The sequence below is a fragment of the Grammomys surdaster genome, unplaced genomic scaffold, assembly GCF_004785775.1.
Source record: "Grammomys surdaster isolate TR1022 unplaced genomic scaffold, NIH_TR_1.0 125504, whole genome shotgun sequence".
NCBI lineage: Eukaryota > Metazoa > Chordata > Mammalia > Rodentia > Muridae > Grammomys > Grammomys surdaster.
In genome coordinates, this window is record NW_021620360.1 from 485503 (window position 1) to 505155 (window position 19653).

The 19653-nt window shown below is 48.6% G+C and overlaps 1 protein-coding gene and 1 long non-coding RNA gene across 7 annotated transcripts in view; one reads left to right on the forward strand and one right to left on the reverse strand.

Annotated features, from left to right (window-relative positions):
- Positions 1-10433: 10433 nt before the first annotated feature.
- LOC114638053 lies at positions 10434-11437 on the reverse strand. Its single transcript, XR_003713816.1, has 2 exons — positions 11266-11437; positions 10434-11151 (listed from the first exon to the last, which is right to left on the reverse strand). It is a non-coding gene; the product is annotated as an uncharacterized LOC114638053 (long non-coding RNA).
- Positions 11410-19653, forward strand: part of LOC114638045 (H-2 class I histocompatibility antigen, D-P alpha chain-like) — a 111927-nt gene continuing 103683 nt past the window's right edge. For 3 of the 6 annotated variants that reach the window (XM_028786397.1, XM_028786400.1, XM_028786393.1), the window contains exons 1-5: positions 11410-11490; positions 11694-11963; positions 12171-12446; positions 13984-14259; positions 14387-14503. In XM_028786397.1, the coding sequence (XP_028642230.1) occupies positions 11418-11490; positions 11694-11963; positions 12171-12446; positions 13984-14259; positions 14387-14503 (1012 nt within the window). In that variant the 5' untranslated portion in view covers positions 11410-11417. Of the gene's footprint in view, positions 11491-11693; positions 11964-12170; positions 12447-13983; positions 14260-14386; positions 14504-14680; positions 14714-14886; positions 14994-15069; positions 15500-19653 lie in introns of those variants that run through there. The other 3 variants (XM_028786398.1, XM_028786401.1, XM_028786394.1) reach the window with 3 other exon arrangements.

The following is a 19653-nucleotide window of genomic DNA, read 5'->3' on the forward strand; positions in this document are numbered from 1 at the left end:
CTTGGCCCACCCTATCTCTGCTTCTCTGCGTCACCACCACTCCTAAACCTAGTCCTGAGTTATCAGAGTTGTTTGTTTGTTTGTTTGTTTAACAAAACTAAGAATCATACAACTGTGTCTGTGGTATCTGTAAGTGCTCCGTTTAGGGCTTGAACCAGGGTCACTCTGAGGGCTGTGAGCCCTCTTGTGGGGCAGCAGGGTCATAGTGAGTTAGAGCCCAAACCCAAGAGCCTCCCAGCTGCCTTCTCTTCCTGGTTTCACTCACTTTCTAAAGTGTCTGTGGACTGGAGGCTGGGGCCCTGCTGGGGGTCGGGAGGTAAAGAGCAAACTCCATGTCCAGGTCCCTGGTCTCCTTCAGCTGGATTTCTTATATGGGGATCTGTGCCTCCCAGGCATCCTGCCCTTCTATGTGGGGGCATGGTAGAGCCCTCCCAAGCTCAAGCACTTACACACACACACACACACACACACACACACACACACACACACACACAAGCTTTGCTTTGTAAAGAGCCTGGAGTCTCTGGCTGGGGTTAAAGACAGCGTCAACCAGGGCAGGGCCCGGAAGCCTTGGAAGCTGTGGGAGAGGTCTGGCCTGTCTTCGATTTCTCATTTTGGTCTCAAGTTCAGAAATTTGTGCATGAAGCCTAGGTAGCTTATGAGCTCAGACATGGATCTGTGTCTGTGGAGCAGGCCTGTTCTAGGATTATCTTGAGGTTCTTGGCAGTGTGGCTGGGATCCCCGGAGGGGCGGCAGCAGGAGGTGGGAGGTGGAAGTAACTGCAGCACAGCCGCTGCCTGCACTGCTGCACCCGGTGCAGACATCAATTGGTCTTCACGGTCAGGCATTGCTAAGGCACCGCGTGGGCCCCGCCCAGTCTGGCCTGACAGAGGCTGAAACTTGTGTTGCTGGTTTGAGATTTCAGATCCACACAACTGCAGTTGTACCGCCAGCCTCAGCACTGGTGTGCGTGGCTCAGAAGGGGTCGGTGGCATAACTCTGGGTCATGGGGGAAATGGATGTCTTCAGAAAGACATGTCCCAGAGCTCAGGCCTTCTGGGGAAGAGCAGCTGTCCCTGCTCAAAGGTATGAGCAAAAGTCTCCCCTTCAGTGCCGCTGGTTGCACCTCTCTATGTCTCCCTGGGTTAGCAAAGAGAAGCATGGTCTCTGCACAGAAGAGCTTTCCCACAGTCGGGGTCTCTCATCAGGCCGAACTGCCTTTACATACAGCCAAACGCCTCAGTCTCCATTTCGTTCTTTGTTTTAATTTTCAGAATATTTCATTGTATGTGTACAAGTTTTGACAGTATCTATCTAAATGTACTAAATGTGCATTGCCTGTGGAGGCCAGCAGAGGGCACCAGAGGGCACCCGTGGAGCGGCTCACAGATGGCTGTGAGCCACTTGACTCAGTGCTGTGCCTCAAAGCTGGGTTTTCTGCAAGTGCTCTTGCTGCTTAGCCCTCTGCTCCTGAGATCCTCATTTCTGAAGAGATCTGGCCGCCACATCCTGGTGGGAAGGGATGGATGTTCACAGCGAAAGCCAGAAGACTTGAAGCCTTGCTAGGTTTCTCCACTGAAGACAATTACCATTAGAGTTCCCTTTGCCCAGTCAGGTGTGCTGGATAGTTTTATATGTCAGCTTGACACAAGCTAAGCCCATCACAGGAGGGAGCCTCAGTTAAGAAAATTCCTCCATAGGATTGGGCTGCAGGCAAGCCTGTAAGGGATTTTCTTAATTAGTGAGTGATGGAGACGGGCCCAGCCCTTCTCCCTGGGCTGGTGGTCCTGGGTTCTATAAGAAAGCAGGACTGAGCACATTCTTGAAAAGGGGAGGGAGGAGGGGGAAGGAATGTGTGTGTGTGTGGGGGGGGACTAAAAGGAGACAGGGTGCGAGCTGCAAAGTGAATAATGGAAAAAATGAAAGGCTGACTTCTGGGTGTGGTGGTACAAGCCTTTGATACCAGTACTTGAGAGGCATAGGTAGGCAGATCTCTATGAGTTTAAAGCCAGTCTGGTCTGCTAGAGCTGTCAGAGAAACCCAATCCTGCCTTGAAAAATCACAGTGGTGTGGATTGGGGGTTGGGAAAGAAGGCTGAGCAAGCCAGTAAGTAGTGCTCTTCCATGGCCTTTGCATCAACTCCTGCCTCCAGGTTCCTGCCATGTTTGACTTCCTGTCCTGACATCCTTCAGTGATGAACAGTGATGTGCAAGTGTAAGTCCAATAAACTTTTTCCTCCCTAAGTTTCCTTGGTCATGGTGTTTACAAAGGCAATAGAAACCTCTACAGAGACATGTCACTGTGAGGTTGGTTCTCACACAGTACAGTGTCCACAAAAGTTCTAGAGAGTGAAGGCAGTCCCTTAATACTTCCAAAACACCAATACAGCTGCTGCCCTCTTCCAGTCATTTCTAGAAAGGTTTCTGTAGGTGGCAGCACCAGTAGGAGCTAAAAAGCCCCGGATCTATCTAAAAAAGAACCAGATGGTGGGGCTGGAGAGATGGCTCAGTACTTAAGAGCACTGGCAGCTCTTGCAGAGGACATGAGTTTGATTCATAGCACACACGTGGCAGCTCACAACCATCTGTAATTCCAGTTCCAGGAGAGGGACCTGTCGCCTTCTTAGGGCCTCCATGGGCAGTCCACACACATGGTGCACAGACATGTATACAATCAAAGTGCTCATACATAAAGTAAGATTTAAAGTGTCAAAAAAAAAAGATTCAGATAGTGTTTTCTGTGGGTAATGTTGCTCTGTGGATATTGCATGCATATGGTGCACAGATGTGTGTGCAAGCAAAACACCCATGTACATAGGAGTAAATCAGAAGTTGGAGAGATGGCTCATTGGTTAAGGGCACTGGCTGATCTTCTAGAGGTCCTAAGTTCAATTCCCAGCACCCACACTGCAGCTCACAACTGTTCGAAACTCTAGTTCCAGAGACTTCATGCAGACATACATGTAGGCAAAACACCAATGCACATGAAATAAAAATAATTAAAAATATTTTTATTGGGATAGAGAGATGGCTCAGAGGTTAAGAGCATTGATGGTTCTTCCAGAGGTCCTGAGTTCAATTCCCAATAACCACATGGTTGCTCACAACCATCTATAACGGAATCTGATGCCTTCTTCTGGTATATCTGAAGGGAGCTACAATGTACTCACATACATAAAATAAATAATTAAATATATATATATATTTATTTAGTACCACATAGTAGGTTATGAGGTGTCTGAGAGACTGCAGGCCTCCCTGGAAGCAAGAGCTAACAATGCCCATGGGCTTTTATTCTTTTCACATACATGCTTTCGTTACACGCTGGAAGGTTTGACAGACCTGCTCACTTCAGCTCCCTGCCAGTTAACCAGAACCCCCTTCTGGCAGAAGCCTGTTTCAAATCTGGCAAATGCTTACAAGGAAAGCATGCAGTTGCAGTCAGCAACTGAGCATTATCCTCAAGCATTGGATCTCAGATACAAGCTCGCTGACAGTGGCTTTATCCTGGGTGCTGCCCTGGGAGCATCCGGTGATATGTGTGTGTGTGTGTGTTTGTGTGTGTGTGCTCTTGTCTCTGCTCTTTGGAACAGTCCTGAGCTATCTTGTGCTCACAGTGACTTCGGGAACATGCTCAGAGCCCTGGGCCACTGGCAAGAATCGAAGTCACGTTATTTGACAGCAACTGAGATGCAAGCAAGCTTTGCAGTAGTTTGTCATCATGGCAGCTGGGTTTTCAATGCTCTGCCACTATAAATATATTTCAAGGTTCTGTGTAGCTCCAGGTGTCCTGGAACTCCCTGTGTAGACCCAGGTGACCTAGAAGTTCAAAGATCTGCTGCCTCTGTTCCCACCCCACTCTAGTGTTGGAATTAAAGGCATGGGCACCACGCCAAGGTTTTAATAACACCTCCACCGACTTTAATGATAAATTCTTTAAAAGTTGTCATCGCTCACCTAGAATTTCCCAAATGATTTGTAACAATTTCAGAGGTGTCATGTAAGAGGTATGCTTTTTGACAGCGGTGTGGTTCCCTATTTTCCTTGGCTTGTTCAAATCACGTGGGTGTACTCATAGTACCAAGTTCCACAGGCCAGGAGAGAGCCGCCTGCAGGCCATCTGTGGAACTGCAACCACATATCCTGATCAGTACTGCAGCCTACCCGGAGCTGTGAGGGTAACAACAGCAGTGAAGCAGGGAAGCGCGGTCAGCTCGCGTCTAAAGCACCATCTTCCCAGAGCTTGCAGCTTTTTTGGACAGCAGAGATATTGAGACATCCCCCAGGAGGTGAGGGAGGAAGGCTGGACTCAGGATGTAAACAAACACATTCTGAGAAAGTGAAACTGGCCCGATCCACAAGTATCTTCTCCTGGAGTTACCTCTGGAGGACTCTGAGCAGCCCATCGGCCCAGAGGAGGTTCTCAGAGTTCCCGGGTCCCAGCTGTCATGAGTCTTCACCTGGGTTGTGTGATCTGCCTTTGAGTCACCCCTACTCCTGTAAGTAACTGTCTTAGGGTTTTACTGCTGTGAACAGACACCATGACCAAGGAAACACTTTTTTTTCTTTTTTCTTTTTGGCTTTTTTTGAGACAGGGTTTCTCTATGTAGCCCTGGCTGTCCTGGAACTCACTCTGTAGACCAGGCTAGCCTCGAACTCTCGAACTCAGAAATCTACCTGCCTCTGCCTCCCAAGTGCTGGGATTAAAGGCATGCGCCACCACCACCTGGCCTAACCAAGGAAACTCTTATAAGGACAACATTTAATTGGGGCTGGCTTACAGGTTCAGAGATTTAGTTCATTATCATCAAGGGGGGAACATGGCAGCATCCAGGCATGAATGGCACTGAAGAAGCAGAGAGCTATTCTTTTTCTCCTTCTCCTTCTCCTTCTCCTTCTCCTTCTCCTTCTCCTTCTCCTTCTCCTTCTCCTTCTCCTTCTTCGTATTCTTCTTCTTTACTTATTTTATGCATAGGAGTACACACCAGAAGAGGGCATTAAATCCTAGTATAGATGGTTGTGAGCTATCTCATGGTTGCTGAGAATTGAACTCAAGACTTCTGGAAGAGCAGTCAGTACTCTTAACCTCTGAGCCACCTCACCAGCCTCTGAGTTCTATATTTTTATATGAAGGCCACTAGGAGAAGACCTAGTATGGTTAGGAGTAGGGTTTCATTGCCCATCCTCACAGTGACACACTTTCTACAACACAGCCACGCCCACTCCAACAAAGCCACACCTCCTAATAGTGCCACACCCTGGGCCAATCTTATTCAAATCACCATAGTAACCAATCACCTCTACTCCCAATAACCCAGTAAAATCTCACTGGCTCACGAAGGTGGACTTTGGTGCCACTGTTTCCTTTGTTTGCCTTGGGTTCACATTTTGGGGTGAGAAGAAGGGTGTCAAGTCTACCAGGACAATCCTGCCACACAACATGGGTGCACATTTGAATTTAGCAAGTTGTAAGCAGGGAAAACTGCAGGACAGGCTGATTGGTTACAAGGGAGCTGTTCCAATCAGCCCTACCTTTGATGACGGTTACTCTGATGTGGAAACACTCTAAAGGAGGTGCAGGATGCTCAGGGAACCTTATTGCACCACACCAGTGCCATCAAGACTCACCCTGCATCTGTAGATGCACACAGAAATCCCACTCCACTTACGAGAACACCCCAGGAACAGTAGCTGTATTACTTTAAACTTAAGCCTGGCTTTCCTGGTGCTTAGTGTAACCCGGCTTGTTGCCTACAGACTGTGCAACTGGACAGACTGTGATGAATGAATGAAGATGCCAGCCAGCATGTGGCAGACCCTCTGCATCCATTCATAAATATGCTCCACCCTCTTTCTCAAGCTGTACTGGCTGGTTTTGTGTCAACTTGACACAAGCTGGAGTTATTACAGAGAAAGGAGCCTCCCTTGAGGAAATGCCTCCATGAGATCCAGCTGTAAGGCATTTTCTCAATAAGTGGTCAAGGAAGGGAGGGCCCATTGTGGGTGGTGCCATCCCTGGGCTGGTAGTCCTGGGTTCTATAGGAAAGCAAGCTGAGCAAGCCAGGGGAAGCAAACCAGTAAGCAGCATCCCTCCATGGCCCCTGCATCAGCTCCTGCTTCCTGAACTGCTTGAATTCCAGTCCTGACTTCCTTTGGTGATGAATAGCAACTTGGAACTGAATAAACCCTTTCCTCACCAACTTGTTTTGTGCAGGAATAGAAACCCTGACTAAGACAAATCTAGTCAGGGCATGAGCCAAAGCTTATGGCCTAGGCATTTATTAATGAATAACTAGTCCCAGCATCGTCATTCCGGGAGCAGGTCTGGGAAAGCAAATTTATCACAGGGCCCTTCTAAAGCCTATGGGCCTGTTTGCTTGCCTTTGAAACTTAAGACATGACTTTGAAGTTCAAGAGATGGTGCCTCAGCGAAAGTCAGCTGCATCTGGGAAGGACTTCTCACTCTAACCCATGAGCCCGATGCCAGGGAAAAGGGAGTGAAAAAAAGCCACTAATCCCTGAACAGGAAAACCCAGAAATCCCTGAGCTACCCCAAACTGAGGACCTGAAATCCCATCAATCCTCAGTCTGGAAATCTCTGCCCTAAGAAGCTCCACCCCCTCAGAAATCCTACATAAGCCCCGCCCTTTGTCCAGTTCCCTGCTGCCCACTCCTGGGAGCAAAGGCCATGATCTCTGGTTTCATCCCTCCACACCCTAAATCCTCCAATAAATCTCTTTCATGAAATTTGCTGCCTGGTGTGACTTTCTCTCTCTCTAATCAGAAGAAGCCAAGAACAAAAGCAGCAATGAAGAGAAGGGAACTGAGATCCTCAGTTCAGCTGGAGAAACCCTCCCCTGGGAGCTGCAACACCTCTGCTGAGGAGGCTTCCTCTCAGAGCTGTGTGGTTCCTGGGCCCCTGTGTCTCAGGATGCCCTTCCACTGGGACACTGTCCCACCTCAGAGCTGTGTGGTTCTTGGACTTCCAAGTCCCAAGATCCCCTTCCATCTGAGCAGAAATGCTTACATCTACAGCACCTCCCCAAACCCCGAGTCAGAGCACCTCTGTAATCTCACAAACATTGGGAACAGGTCTGGGAAAGGAAAAATGGACAAAATATATTTAAGTCGTCATGTGTATCCCACTTCTCCCTGTGAGGAAATGAGACCACTGCCTCACACCAATTGTTCAGCCAGTATAATTTCTCCACAGGAATTTAGTAAGCCTTACTCCATGCTGGCTGCTTTAAGCAGGTCTGTTTATGTACACTCCAGGTCTGGGACCAGTTAACTCCTAACTGCCTTCTCAGTACCTAAAGTCAATACCTCAGGACCAGCTGATAGGGTTGAGTGGAGGGAACTCCCTCAAGCAGGGCTAATAGCTCCACCATTTGTTAAGAAGCTGTAGCTGGTGCATTAAAACCCCTTTTTAACTCAGGCCTCTGTATATTTCATTACTTGGATGACCTGTTAATATGACAAGCTAAAAGGCAAAATCAAAACCTAACCTCAGAGAACCTTAAACAACAAGCCTTAAAAGCCCTAACAGAAAGAGGCTTTTTATTATCCAAAGTTAAGATTCAACTTGTTCTGGCTGGAGAGATGGCTCGGCAGTTAAGAGCACTGACTACTCTCCCAGAGGTTCTGAGTTCGATTACCTGTAACTACATGGTGGCTAAAAACCATATGTCATGGAATCCAATACTCTATTCTGGTGTCTCTGAAGAGAGCTACTGTGTACTCACATAGATAAAAGAGAATAAACCTTTAAAAATGAAAGATTCAACTTATTCAACCCATCACATTCCTAGGGAGAGAAATCAGCATACCCTCAGTCTGGCCAGCTACACCTGTCAGTGACTTCCCCAGTGCATTAACCCTAAATACTCTTCAAAGCTTCTTAGGCAGTATTAATTGGTTTAGGTCTTGGCTCACCATACCAACCAGGCAATCACAGCCTCTATTTGATTTACTTAAGGGTTACAAGGACCCCTTCTCTCCTCTCTCCCTGATGCCAGTAGCAGGAGGGACACTTTGTTCTATTAAACACCACATTAGAAATACCTGGCATGTTATGATCCACAACACACAATCCAGGTCTTTCCATTCAGTTCTTCCCACACATTGGTTGGAGCCTTACATCAACCTCAGGGGATCCTAGAATGGCTCCATGTTCCAACAGGGGTAGCGCCTCAACTATTAACCCAGGTTAACACTTTATCCACTATAAGGACAGGAAGAAAGCATACCTTAAAAATTATAGGTAAAGAATCTGATGGAAGCCGGGCAGTGGTGGTGCACGCCTTTAATCCCAGCACTTGGGAGGCAGAGGCAGGCAGATTTCTGAGTTCGAGGCCAGCCTGGTCTACAGAGTGAGTTCCAGGACAGCCAGGGCTATACAGAGAAACCCTGTCTCGAAAAACAAAACAAAACAAAACAAAACAAAACAAAACAAAACAAAACAAAACAAAATGAAATAAAACAACAAAAAAAGAACCTGATGGAACTGTTTTCCCTTCCCCATCTCAGACATCCAATGGCTCCTGAGAAACCACACCTCTTTTGCTAGTAGCCTCATTGGCTTCTGATGACAGACAGACAACCATTTCCCCAAAGATAAATTCCTGCAGCCCCACCAGTCTTTAGGTGGCTTCCTCCTCCACTGTTCTCTTGGTCTGCTATCCCAAGGCCCACAGCTTTTACAGATGGAGAGCCACAGAGTGATGGCTGCACAGTATATCAAAGAGACAGCAGCTCTGAGTCACATTTCTCCCCTCACAGATAATTCTCCCCGATTTACAGAACTGTATTCAATCTTCCTGGTTTTAACATACCTAAAAGAACCAGCTAGTCTATGTTCAGACAGCACTTATACGGTCAGCTTACTCCCCTGGCTAGCCTGCTCCTATGTCAGACTCGGTGGTGACCCTTTTTCCCAACTATTAATGAAGATTTCAAAAATACTTTAAGCTAGAACATATCCTGTTTTTAGTCAGCCATGTGTGGTCACACTCATCCCTTCCAGATCCCTCTCCGATGGCAACACATTAGCTGGTAAGAATGTCACAACTGGGGCCTTTACTCTGTCATCCCTCACTGCTAAAGAACTCCCATCAGATAACTATATTAATCTGGAAGGGCTACAGCTCAAATTCCCCAATGCCCCCATAAAATACCTCAAACACATCTTCAGAACTTGCTCCTCCTGTGCCTCCTTAATTCACACCCCTGCTATACAACAATTGGGCACCAACCCCAGAGGCTCTCAGGCTAATGCTCTCTTGCAAGTATGATGTCACCCACATCCCATCACTCCGTACACAAAAATTTGTATTCCTAACTATTGATACCTATTCCCATTTAAAAACCTTATTAATCGCATGTTCTCCAATTATCTATTATGGGGGTCCCTCTCCATATCAAAGCTGATACCGGACCTGCATTCATTCAACAGACATCAATTCTACAATTTCTGCAAGTCTTGGAAGATTGTCCACCATACTGGTCATCCTCACAACCCTCAGAGCTAAGCTGTCATTGAAAGAACAAATCAAATATTTAAAAAAATAACTAATTAAACACAAGGCTTCCTGCCAACAAATACCAAATTAAACCTGGCATTATTGACACTGAATGTGTTCAACATCTATGCCAAACAAGGCAAACCTCCCATTGTCTGTCACTGGAGTGAACCACCACCTTTACCACCCATCTCAGTCAGACAGAAGGACCCATTTGACAGGTGTTGGAGGAAGTCAGGTTAACTATCAACTACACGAAGGGGATTTGTTTGTATCTTTCCAGAGGACCAACCTCACCCTGTCTGGGGACCAGCCTGCAATGTCTGATGGGACCCCTCCAGTCAGAAAGAGGTCATGCCTGGGGATCACAGAGAAAACAAAGAGGAGACCATGCAGGCAACCGAGGGCACACAACCAGATCACCTGGAAGGACACTCATGTTCTCATTGACACAGCTCGATGCAGCTGCTTCTCACCCCCACCTCTCAAAACCACACAAGGCTCTGTCTCTGTCATTCTCATGGCTGTTTTTACCCTCATTAACACCATGCTGTGTTATCCCCTCTCCTCCTAGCACTATGCTTTCCTTGTTTTGTCTCATGGGAACATATCATGGGAAGAACCAGATAATCAGGACTGGAGACTGCTCACTAGCAGGATGTCAGAAACCCATTGTGATTCCTATACACCAAATGCCACATCCAGTGCTGATTCCTTTGCTTGCTTTCCTTGACAGTCAGACCATCATGCCTTAAGGACATTAACACCTGTGGAAGATTGGCCTATTGGTCCTGTAAGTTAAAAATGGGGGTGCTCAGAACATCCCACACTACAGATATACATCACCCTACCGTTCCTAATGTTAACAACGTTTAGATAAACACTGGAGAACACTGGAACAAAACATGGAGAATGGGGTGATTCATAAAATTTATGTTCCCTTTGATACCAAACTCTCTTCCCAGTGGGCAAGGGGGTCTAAGTGCAGAGAAAATGACCCAGGTCCACATGAACAATCTCAGGACTGAGAATGAAGATCTTCTTTTTTTAAACGAGACAGGGTTTCTCTGTGGAGCCCTGGCTGTCCTGGAACTCACTCTGTAGACCAGGCTAGGCTCAAACTCAGAAATCCACCTGCCTCTGCCTCCCAATTTCTGGGATTAAAGGTGTGTGCCACCACTACCCTATTTACCATGTAAATAAAACACATGCCCTTCTGGGGCTACAGATGCTTCATCTAGGGAGAAACTTGAGGAGTCTGACTCTCAGCCCGAGGTTGAGAAGGCAGATCCTGAGGGAAGAGGCAAAGTCTCCTTTTTACTGTCAGGCTTGGCAGTGTGAGTCTCCCACTGCAGGTGAACACAGAGCCTTGTCTCTGTGGGGTCCGTGTGGGGCTTGCAGGACCCTCTGTTGAAGGAGAAGCATCTCTCCACTCCATTCTCAACCATTTGTGTCGCTATTGTATTCCAGGAAGTGGCTTTTCTTCTAGAAGAGTCCAGGGTCTGACTAATGAAGAGAAGAAGGAAGAGGAAGGGTGGAGGAGAAGACACAGAGAGTCTGACCTGCAGGTCTCTCCTGGTGTCCAGACAGCTTCTGGGTCAGAACTCGGAGACACCATGACAAACAGCGCTCTGTCCACAGCACAGGGTTCAGACAAAGTCTTAGTCTCCAGGCGGTGAGGTCAGGGGTGGGGAAGCCCAGGGCTGGGGATTCCCCATCTCCCCAGTTTCACTTCTGCTCCTAACCTGGGTCAGGTCCTTCTGCCCGGACACTGATGACGCGCTGACAGGTCTCACTCCCATTGGGTGACGCGATCCCAGGGAACCAATCAGCGTCGCCGCGGGCACTGGTTATAAAGTCCTCGCAGCCCGCGGGACTCAGACTTCCCGGATCCGAGATGGGGGCGATGGCGCCGCGCACGCTGCTCCTGCTGCTGGCGGCCGCCCTGGCCCCGACCCAGACCCGCGCGGGTGAGTGCGGGGTCGGGAGGGAAACGGGCTCTGCGGGGAGGGGCGGGGGCGGCACCGGGGAAGCCTCGTCCGCGCGTCGCCCACCGGACCCTCCGCCCCTTCTCCACCCGCGTCCCGAGCCCCGCGCCCTGCTCCCCTCCCGGCCCGCGCACCCGCCCGGGGTCCCGGGAGGAGGTCGGGGTCTCACCGCGCGCCGCCCCCAGGCTCACACTCGATGCGGTATTTCGAGATCGGCGTGTCCCGGCCCGGCCTCGGGGAGCCCCGGCACATGGAAGTCGGCTACGTGGACGACACGCAGTTCGTGCGATACGACAGCGACGCGGAGAATCCGAGGATGGAGCCGCGCGCGCCGTGGATGGAGCAGGTGGGGCCGGAGTATTGGGAGCTGAACACACGGAACGCCCAGGGACATGAGCAGATTAACCGAGTGAACCTGAGGACCCTGCTCGGCTACTACAACCAGAGCGACGGCGGTGAGTGACCCCGGGTCGAAGGTCACGACCCCTCCACGTCCCGACACAGGGGCCGGAGACGCCCCGGGTCCCAAGTCCGAGGTTCCGGAGCAGAACCGACCCGGGACCGGTTTCCCTTTCGTTTTGGAGAAGTCCGCGGGTGGGCGGAGCCGGGGCGGGTGGGCGGAGCCGGGGCGGGTGGGCGGGGCTGACCGCGGGGTCCCGCAGGCTCTCACACCATCCAGCAGATGTACGGCTGTGACGTGGGGTCGGACGGGAGCCTCCTCCGCGGGTACTGGCAGTCCGCCTACGATGGCCGCGATTACATCGCCCTGAACGAAGACCTGGAAACGTGGACGGCGGCGGACATGGCAGCGCAGATCACCCGACGCAAGTGGGAGCAGGGTGGTGCTGCAGAGAGAGTCAGGGCCTACCTGGAGGGCGAGTGCGTGGAGTGGCTCCGCAGACACCTGGAGCTCGGGAAGGAGACGCTGCTGCGCACAGGTGCAGGGGCTGCGGGCAGCTCCTCCCTCTGCCCTCGGGCTGGGGCTCAGTCCTGGGGAAGAAGAAACCCTCAGCTGGGGGGATGCCCCTGTCTCAGAGGGGAGAGAGTGTCCCTGGGTCTCCTGATCCTCATCACAGTGACTGCACTGACTCTGCCAGGGTCAGACTTCTCCCTGGACAGTTCTTGGTCTGTTTCAGGAGGGAAGGAGAGAATGTCCCCCTCCCCCCTCCGCTTAACAATGGTGGCTCCCTTCAGTCAGATTGTAGCCTCTGTCAGCCATGGCCTCTCCCAGGCCTGTTCTCTGCCCACACCCACTGTCTGTGGACACTGACTCCTGTCATGCTGAGTGTGTCAGCCCTTACACCTCAGGACCGGAAGTCTCCTTTACCTGATGAGAGACATGGGCTCCCTACACTAGGCTGGTTCCCCAGCTTCTAGAACTTTCCAAAGAATACATTCTCGCAGATCCCTCCCTGTCTGTGGGGTTTGCATCCCTTCAACACCCCACTTCTATCTATTCCTACAGTGGTGAAGGTCACATGAGCTCTTATGGGGTACCCTGCAGAGATACAAACTGTGGAATTTTTTCTCTCTTCTTATCTTTCTGTTTCTTGAAGTAATTATTTTGCTTCTAGTCAGTTTTTGTCTGCACTGGAGTGATCCTGTTTCTCTATGCCCTTGTATTATCGTTTGTATCAGTCTCCACAGGTGCCAGGGGAGACTGCTAACCACGATAATTAGACAAGTTAAATCACGGTTCTCATTAAAGGAGAGATTCTTGTGAGCTTAGACTGTTTCCTGTCAGAACTAAACATCCAGGATACTCCTGCTCTTCCACTGCCCCACAAGTTACAGTGCTCCCCCTAGTGAAAAGAAATGGGACTTTCTGAGAGACAGGGTCTTCTGCAATCCAGAGCTGGAGTGAGAGGGAAGATCCACACACCCTGTGAGCCCACTGTGTTCCAGTGAGTGCTGCACTGGGGTCAACAGCACACTCCAGGGATCCTGTGTAACACACCTGTATCTTGTGGTCCAGAGACAGGGGCTGGGAGTCATTTTCTCTGGCTGAGTGTTAGAGGTTCACCATATTTCTGCTACACACTTTGTGATGGCTGTTCACTTGGACTGACAGTTATACTGGTAAGGCAGATGACCACAGTGGTTGACTCTCAGTGGTGGCACCCTTCCAGTACATATGGCCCTAATTTCTAATATAGATATGAACACAAACACATGATAAATTACTTATTTTTCATTCTATCTGTCATTCTTTGACTATCTGTCTCATGCTGTAGAACATCACATAAGGACAGCAGTGTTGACCCACTGGCTCACGTGGATTCCCTCTTAGCTTCTGAGCCCCCAGGGGAAATGTGCAGTTCTGTGCTGAGGGGACCAGCGCCACCTCCTGGTCACTGGTGGGATGACAGTTGAAGTGTCAGACACATAGTTCAGTGTCATCATTGATTTAACTGTGTCTTGTGTAGATTTCAGTTTGTCTTGTTAATTATGGGATTGCTTAAATCTTCCACACAGATCCCCCAAAGGCACATGTTAACCATCACCCCAGATCTGAAGGTGATGTCACCCTGAGGTGCTGGGCCATGGGCTTCTACCCTGCTGACATCACCCTGACCTGGCAGTTGAATGGGGAGGAGCTGACTCAGGACATGGAGCTTGTGCAGACCAGGCCTTCAGGGGATGGAACCTTCCAGAAGTGGGCATCTGTGGTGGTGCCTCTTGGGAAGGAGCATAATTACACATGCCATGTGTACCATGAGGGGCTGCCTCAGCCCCTCACCCTGAGATGGGGTAAGGAGGGTGTGGGTGCAAAGCTGGGGTCAGGGAAAGCTGGAGCCTTCTGCAGACGCTGAGCTGATCAGGGCTGAGAGCTGGGGTCATGACCCTCACCTTCATTTCCTGTCCCTGTCCTTCCCAGAGCCTCCTCCATCCACCAACTTTAACATGAAAATCATTGCTGTTCTGGGTGTCCTTGGAGCTGTGGCCATCGTTGGAGCTGTGGTGGCTTTTGTCATAATGAGAAGGAGAAACAGAGGTAGGAAAGGGCAGGGTCTGAGTTTTCTCTCAGCCTCTTTAGAAGTGTGCTCTGCTCATTAATGGGAAATACAGCCACACCCTGCATTGCTACTGTCTCCAACTGGGTCTGCTGTCAGTTCTGGGAACTTCTAGTGTCAAGATCTTCCTTGAACTCTCACAGCTTTTCTTCTCACAGGTGGAAGAGGAGGAGACTATGCTCCAGCTCCAGGTTAGTGTTGGGGACAGGATTGTTCTGGGGCGTTTGGAGTGAAGCTGGGGATGATGGGAGCTCTGGGAATCCATAATAGCTACTCCAGAGAAATCTTCTGTAGGTTTCATTTATACCTTGATAAGAATACATACACATACATATACATATACATTTGTTTTGTTTTACCCTAGGCAAGGACAGCTCCCAGAGCTCTAATATGTCTCTCCCAGATTGTAAAGGTGACACTCTGGGGCCTGATTGGGGCGTGGCAATGTGGACATGATTGGGTTTCAGAAACTCCCAGAATCCCCTATGAGTGGTGGGTTGTTGGGATGTTGACTTCACAGTGATGGTTCATGACTCTCATTCTCTAGCATGAAGACAGCAGCCTGGAGTGGACTGAGTGACAGACAGTTTGTTCAGGTCTCTCCTGTGACATCCAGAGCCCTCAGTTCTCTTTAGACAACAGTGTCTGATGTTCCCTGTGATCCTATGGGCTCAATGTGAAGAACTGTGGAGTCCAGCCTGTTCTGCCCACCAGGACCCTGTCCCTGCACTGCCTGTGTTCCCTTCCACTGCCAACCTTCCTGATCCAGCCAAACACTGGGGGACATCTGCATCCTGTCAGCTCCATGCTGCCCTGAGCTGCAGCTCCTCACTTCCACACTGAGAATAAGAATCTGAATGTGAACTTGATTGTTAACATCTTGACCTGAGGGTTGATTGCTTGTTAATTTCTTGGCTTGAGAATACTCAGATTTTTTTTTTTGAAGAAATAAATGGCAGATGGAGAACCTTCCAGAATCTGTGTCACTATGCTGTGTGTATCTCTTGGGACAGGATGAGGCTGTGCCCAGGTGTGCTCAGTCCATTGTGATCTTTGATGGGGTCACTCCTGGGCTGTGTCACCTCTGGGCTCTGCTCTCTCCATCACTATGAAGCACAGGCTGAGAGTCTGTGATCACAAGGACACAGGGGTGAGAGATGAACAGATAGATCACATCCTATACCTGAGACCCTGAGCCTTGTCCTGTTCCCAGGATTCTGTGTCTCCAGGGATAAAGATCAGACACCCCAGTGGGGATCCTTCAGTGTGCCGGGTGCACAAGATAAGTCACACTACATTTCCTCCCATCCATTTGTTGTAGCTACTAATGATGCAGTCTTGAATCTGCCCTGGGCACTCCCTGTAGCCATGCTACTCTGCCTTGGTGACCATTAGTCAGGGGATTGGCTTGTAACCTGGGGGTGCTGGTTTGTTGGGGGAATAACCTGAAGACACAAGTCTTGTTGGAGTGATAACCAGGTAATGCTGTTCTTGTTGGGGGTTAGCCTAGAGACTGGTGCCTGGCTCAGGTTTTGTTAGAAGTTAACTTGGAAACTAATGGTGGGTACCCATCTGTTAGTTTGCCTGAGATCAAGTTCTCTAAAATGGAGTCTGAATTTAAAAGATTTGTCCTCTCACAGGTGGTAGCTGGCTGACACTGCCACAGGTGGGACATGGGCAAAAAGGCTTGGTTCTCTAGAGTCACCTAAGGCAATGCTGGCATCTATCTATCTATCTATCTATCTATCTATCTATCTATCTATCTATCTATCTATCAGGAAACCCCTTTTCTAATGTCATGGTGCACAGTTCTTCCATGTACCAAGTCCAGGAATGAAGGAACTTTCCAAAGGAAATGTTCAAACCCAATGGTCTCCAAGGGACCATGGAGATGGCTCAGAGTGTAAAGATTCTTGCCACCAAGCTTGGCTCCCTGAGTTTCATCCACGGAAGCCACATGGTGAATGGAGAGACCTGACTCCTGTAAGTTATCCTCTGAGCTTCACGTGGGAATCATGACATGCACATCCCTACACATAATTATTAAATCTGTGCAATAAAAATGAAAAAGGAACCATGCTGGTTTCATGTTGAAGAAGATGTAAACACGTGTGTATAAGGGCACATATGTATAAGGACATATATGTCTAAGGACACGTAAGTGCAAATTGTGTTCAGTTTGCCTTCAGACTTTCCAGCGGTTGAATTTCCCTGTGTCCAAAACCCACATTGTGATGAGAAGCTGCCAGGAGGATTGAAGGGCAATCCAAGTAAGGATAATCACAGGAATATTAAACTATTTCACGTGCTATGTATTTATACTATTGCTTTATGTGTATGGTGTGCAAACGATGACACTCCCCAGCTGTGGTGTGTTTGTTGGGGAAGAGGGAGTCAGAAGACAACATTTAGGGGGACAGTTTTATCCTTCCATGTGGGTTCTGGGTGGTCAGACTTGATGGCAAGCACCTCTCCCGGAGTCACGTCACCATCCTGGACTGGGTGCCACCACTCTGTTTTTGGAGGTATTGAGAAATGGAACCTGTGGCCTGTGGTTTACAAGAACTCTAGTCACTGAGTCACATTCCCAATGTTTGAAAACCAGTCAGGAGAAAACAGCTTTCTGTTATTTCAAAGGTCCATACTAAATAAAGATTTGGGACACAGATGGAATTACAGACTATACGTTAAAAACAGACATGGGTGGCATACAAGAAGCACTTTGGCAATGTAGCCTGATGATCCAAGGACCTAATCTAGGAGAACCAGGCCTGAAGTGGAAATTTCTGGTATCTTTGGAGACACAGTGGTATTGTGTGATGTTTTTCTGAAAACTGTCTTATGGGAGGATGTTTTTGCTGAAGCAGACATGTGGTGTTTTTCTGGAAGCTGCCTGGAAAAGGGGCATGTGATGTTTTGCTAGACCTTGAGAGATGCTCTCTTGAGAGAACACGTGATGTTTAGAAAGGGTATAAATATAACCCAACAGACCACAGACAATGCTGTGTGGCATTGTTTCACCTTGCCATTCTTTGCAGGTCTTTGCTGGGCTTTGCTGGGCTTTGCAGGGCTTTGCTGGACTTTGCTGATGCCAGTCTTTACTGAGGATGCTGTGGCATTGGTTAGCCTTGCCTTCTTTGCTGATCCTTTGTCATGACTTTGTAGAGAGAAATGAACCAAAGAACTTCTGGTGGTGTTCCTGCAGCTTCTCTCCTGCTTCTGCAGGCTCCGACCGATTGGTAGAGCCTCTGAAAGTTTCCTCTGAATTGACTTGCTATTGCTGACTTGTGTGAAGTCAACTGCTGATATCCTGACAATGCAGATTAGACTTAACCCCAAGGAACTATTTCTGAACAGGTCTACATCCTTTTTTGGCCTATTAACCTTTCCTTTCTACTTACTACCTCTGGTGAGTGGTGAGCTAGAAGAGAGGTTAAAACATTTAAGTAAGCTTATGAGAGTAGGTTTTGGACAATATAAACCTACATAGGGCATCTGGAATGTTCCATGTGTGGGTTATGTTACCAGTGCTGCATTGGTGCTGGAGGACATCAGACGTTTGGGTAGACTGAGCACTGTGGGGACAGATTGTGAAGCTCCTTCTCTTGTACTCTGTGACCCTGAGGCACCCAGGGCTTCTCCTATTCAAACCTTCTCTGCAGGATAATTAGGTGGCTCAGGCCTGAGTGAGGCCCTGCGGCTGTAGAGAAAAGAATCACAGAGAGCCAAGGCATAAAAATAAAGATGGTGTCACTTCTGAGTAAAATAATGGAGCTGGAGAGATTGTTCAGAGGTGAAGAACGCTTACTGCTGTTCCAGAGGACCTAGGTTCAGTTCCCAGAGCTCAGCCACTTGTAACTCCAGTCTCAGAGGGGATAAGGAGCCCTATTTTGATGGCCTGGGACACTTCATGCACATGGTGCAGAAACATACATGGAGGCAAAATACCCATATACATAAAAATATTCTTTAAAAGAACAAAAAAGGAATGGAGAGAAATAAGACTTCTGTAAAGAAAGAGATTGGTGGTCATTACACTATGGTCCCTTTCCTATATTTTGGAATGGTGATGTACATCCTGTGACAGGGTGTGGGGAAAGAATGTGATCTTTTTTTCTTTTTTATTATTTTATTCTATTTTTTTAAAAATCAAATTGTAATTTTTACTCATTCATACAGGGGTTATAAACACAGAAAGGCAGGACATGGGGAAGGGGATAACACTGGAGCGTGGGTGTTCAGGGGGAATACAGATATCTTTAAGAATAGGGCATCGTCTGGGTGAAGGTTCAGGGGACAGGTCACTACGACTCTGCCTATGATTCACGTGTCCTTGCAACATACTGAGGGACTGCATACTCCTGAACAAGACCACAACCAGCTCAGCTTCTAACTTATGAAAGGGAATTTATCTTTAAGCAGTGAAGGAAACTATCAAAAGCAGCAGGCTGTTGAAAACATATTTGAGCGAGGGGCAAAGCTGCAGCTATACCAAGCAGGAGAACTTGGCAGCTTCAGTCATACGGTTCTGGTGTCTTCAGAGTCAGAAAAACAACACTAAGGTCAGGTGTAAGGCAGGAGTGTCCATGCATGGAGGCCCAGAGAGACCTCTGTGTGAAACTATGAAAGTGAGACCTGGATTCCACTGGAGACCACAAATGTTGGGGATGCCACAGTCATGGACACCTCTCAAAGATCAGTGCTAAGAGGGAGAGGAACCAGCCCAAGAGAGAGGAGTGTGTTGCAGTCAACAAGCTGAGAGGAGTTGTAGATCTGAAGAGTGCTTTGACATCAGACATGGAGGTGCAGAGTTTGGAGTTTGCCCAGCTGGTTTCTGGTCTTGCTTTGGTTCAATATTTCCCCACTATGCTCCCTTTCCTTCATTTTGGAATGGTGATGCACATTCTGTGACAGAGTGTGGGGGAAGAATGTGATCTATCTGCTTATTTATTTTGATTTTACAAGGGGTTTACAGCTTGCAAATTGCATATATTGAAATCTTGATCATCAAGGAATAGCACTGCTGGACAAGGGTGTGGGAGGTGTGGCCTTGAGAAAATAATGTTGCCTTGTTTGATGACATGAGTCAGAGGGAAGACTTTGGTTTTCAAAATGCCAAGCCAGGCTTACT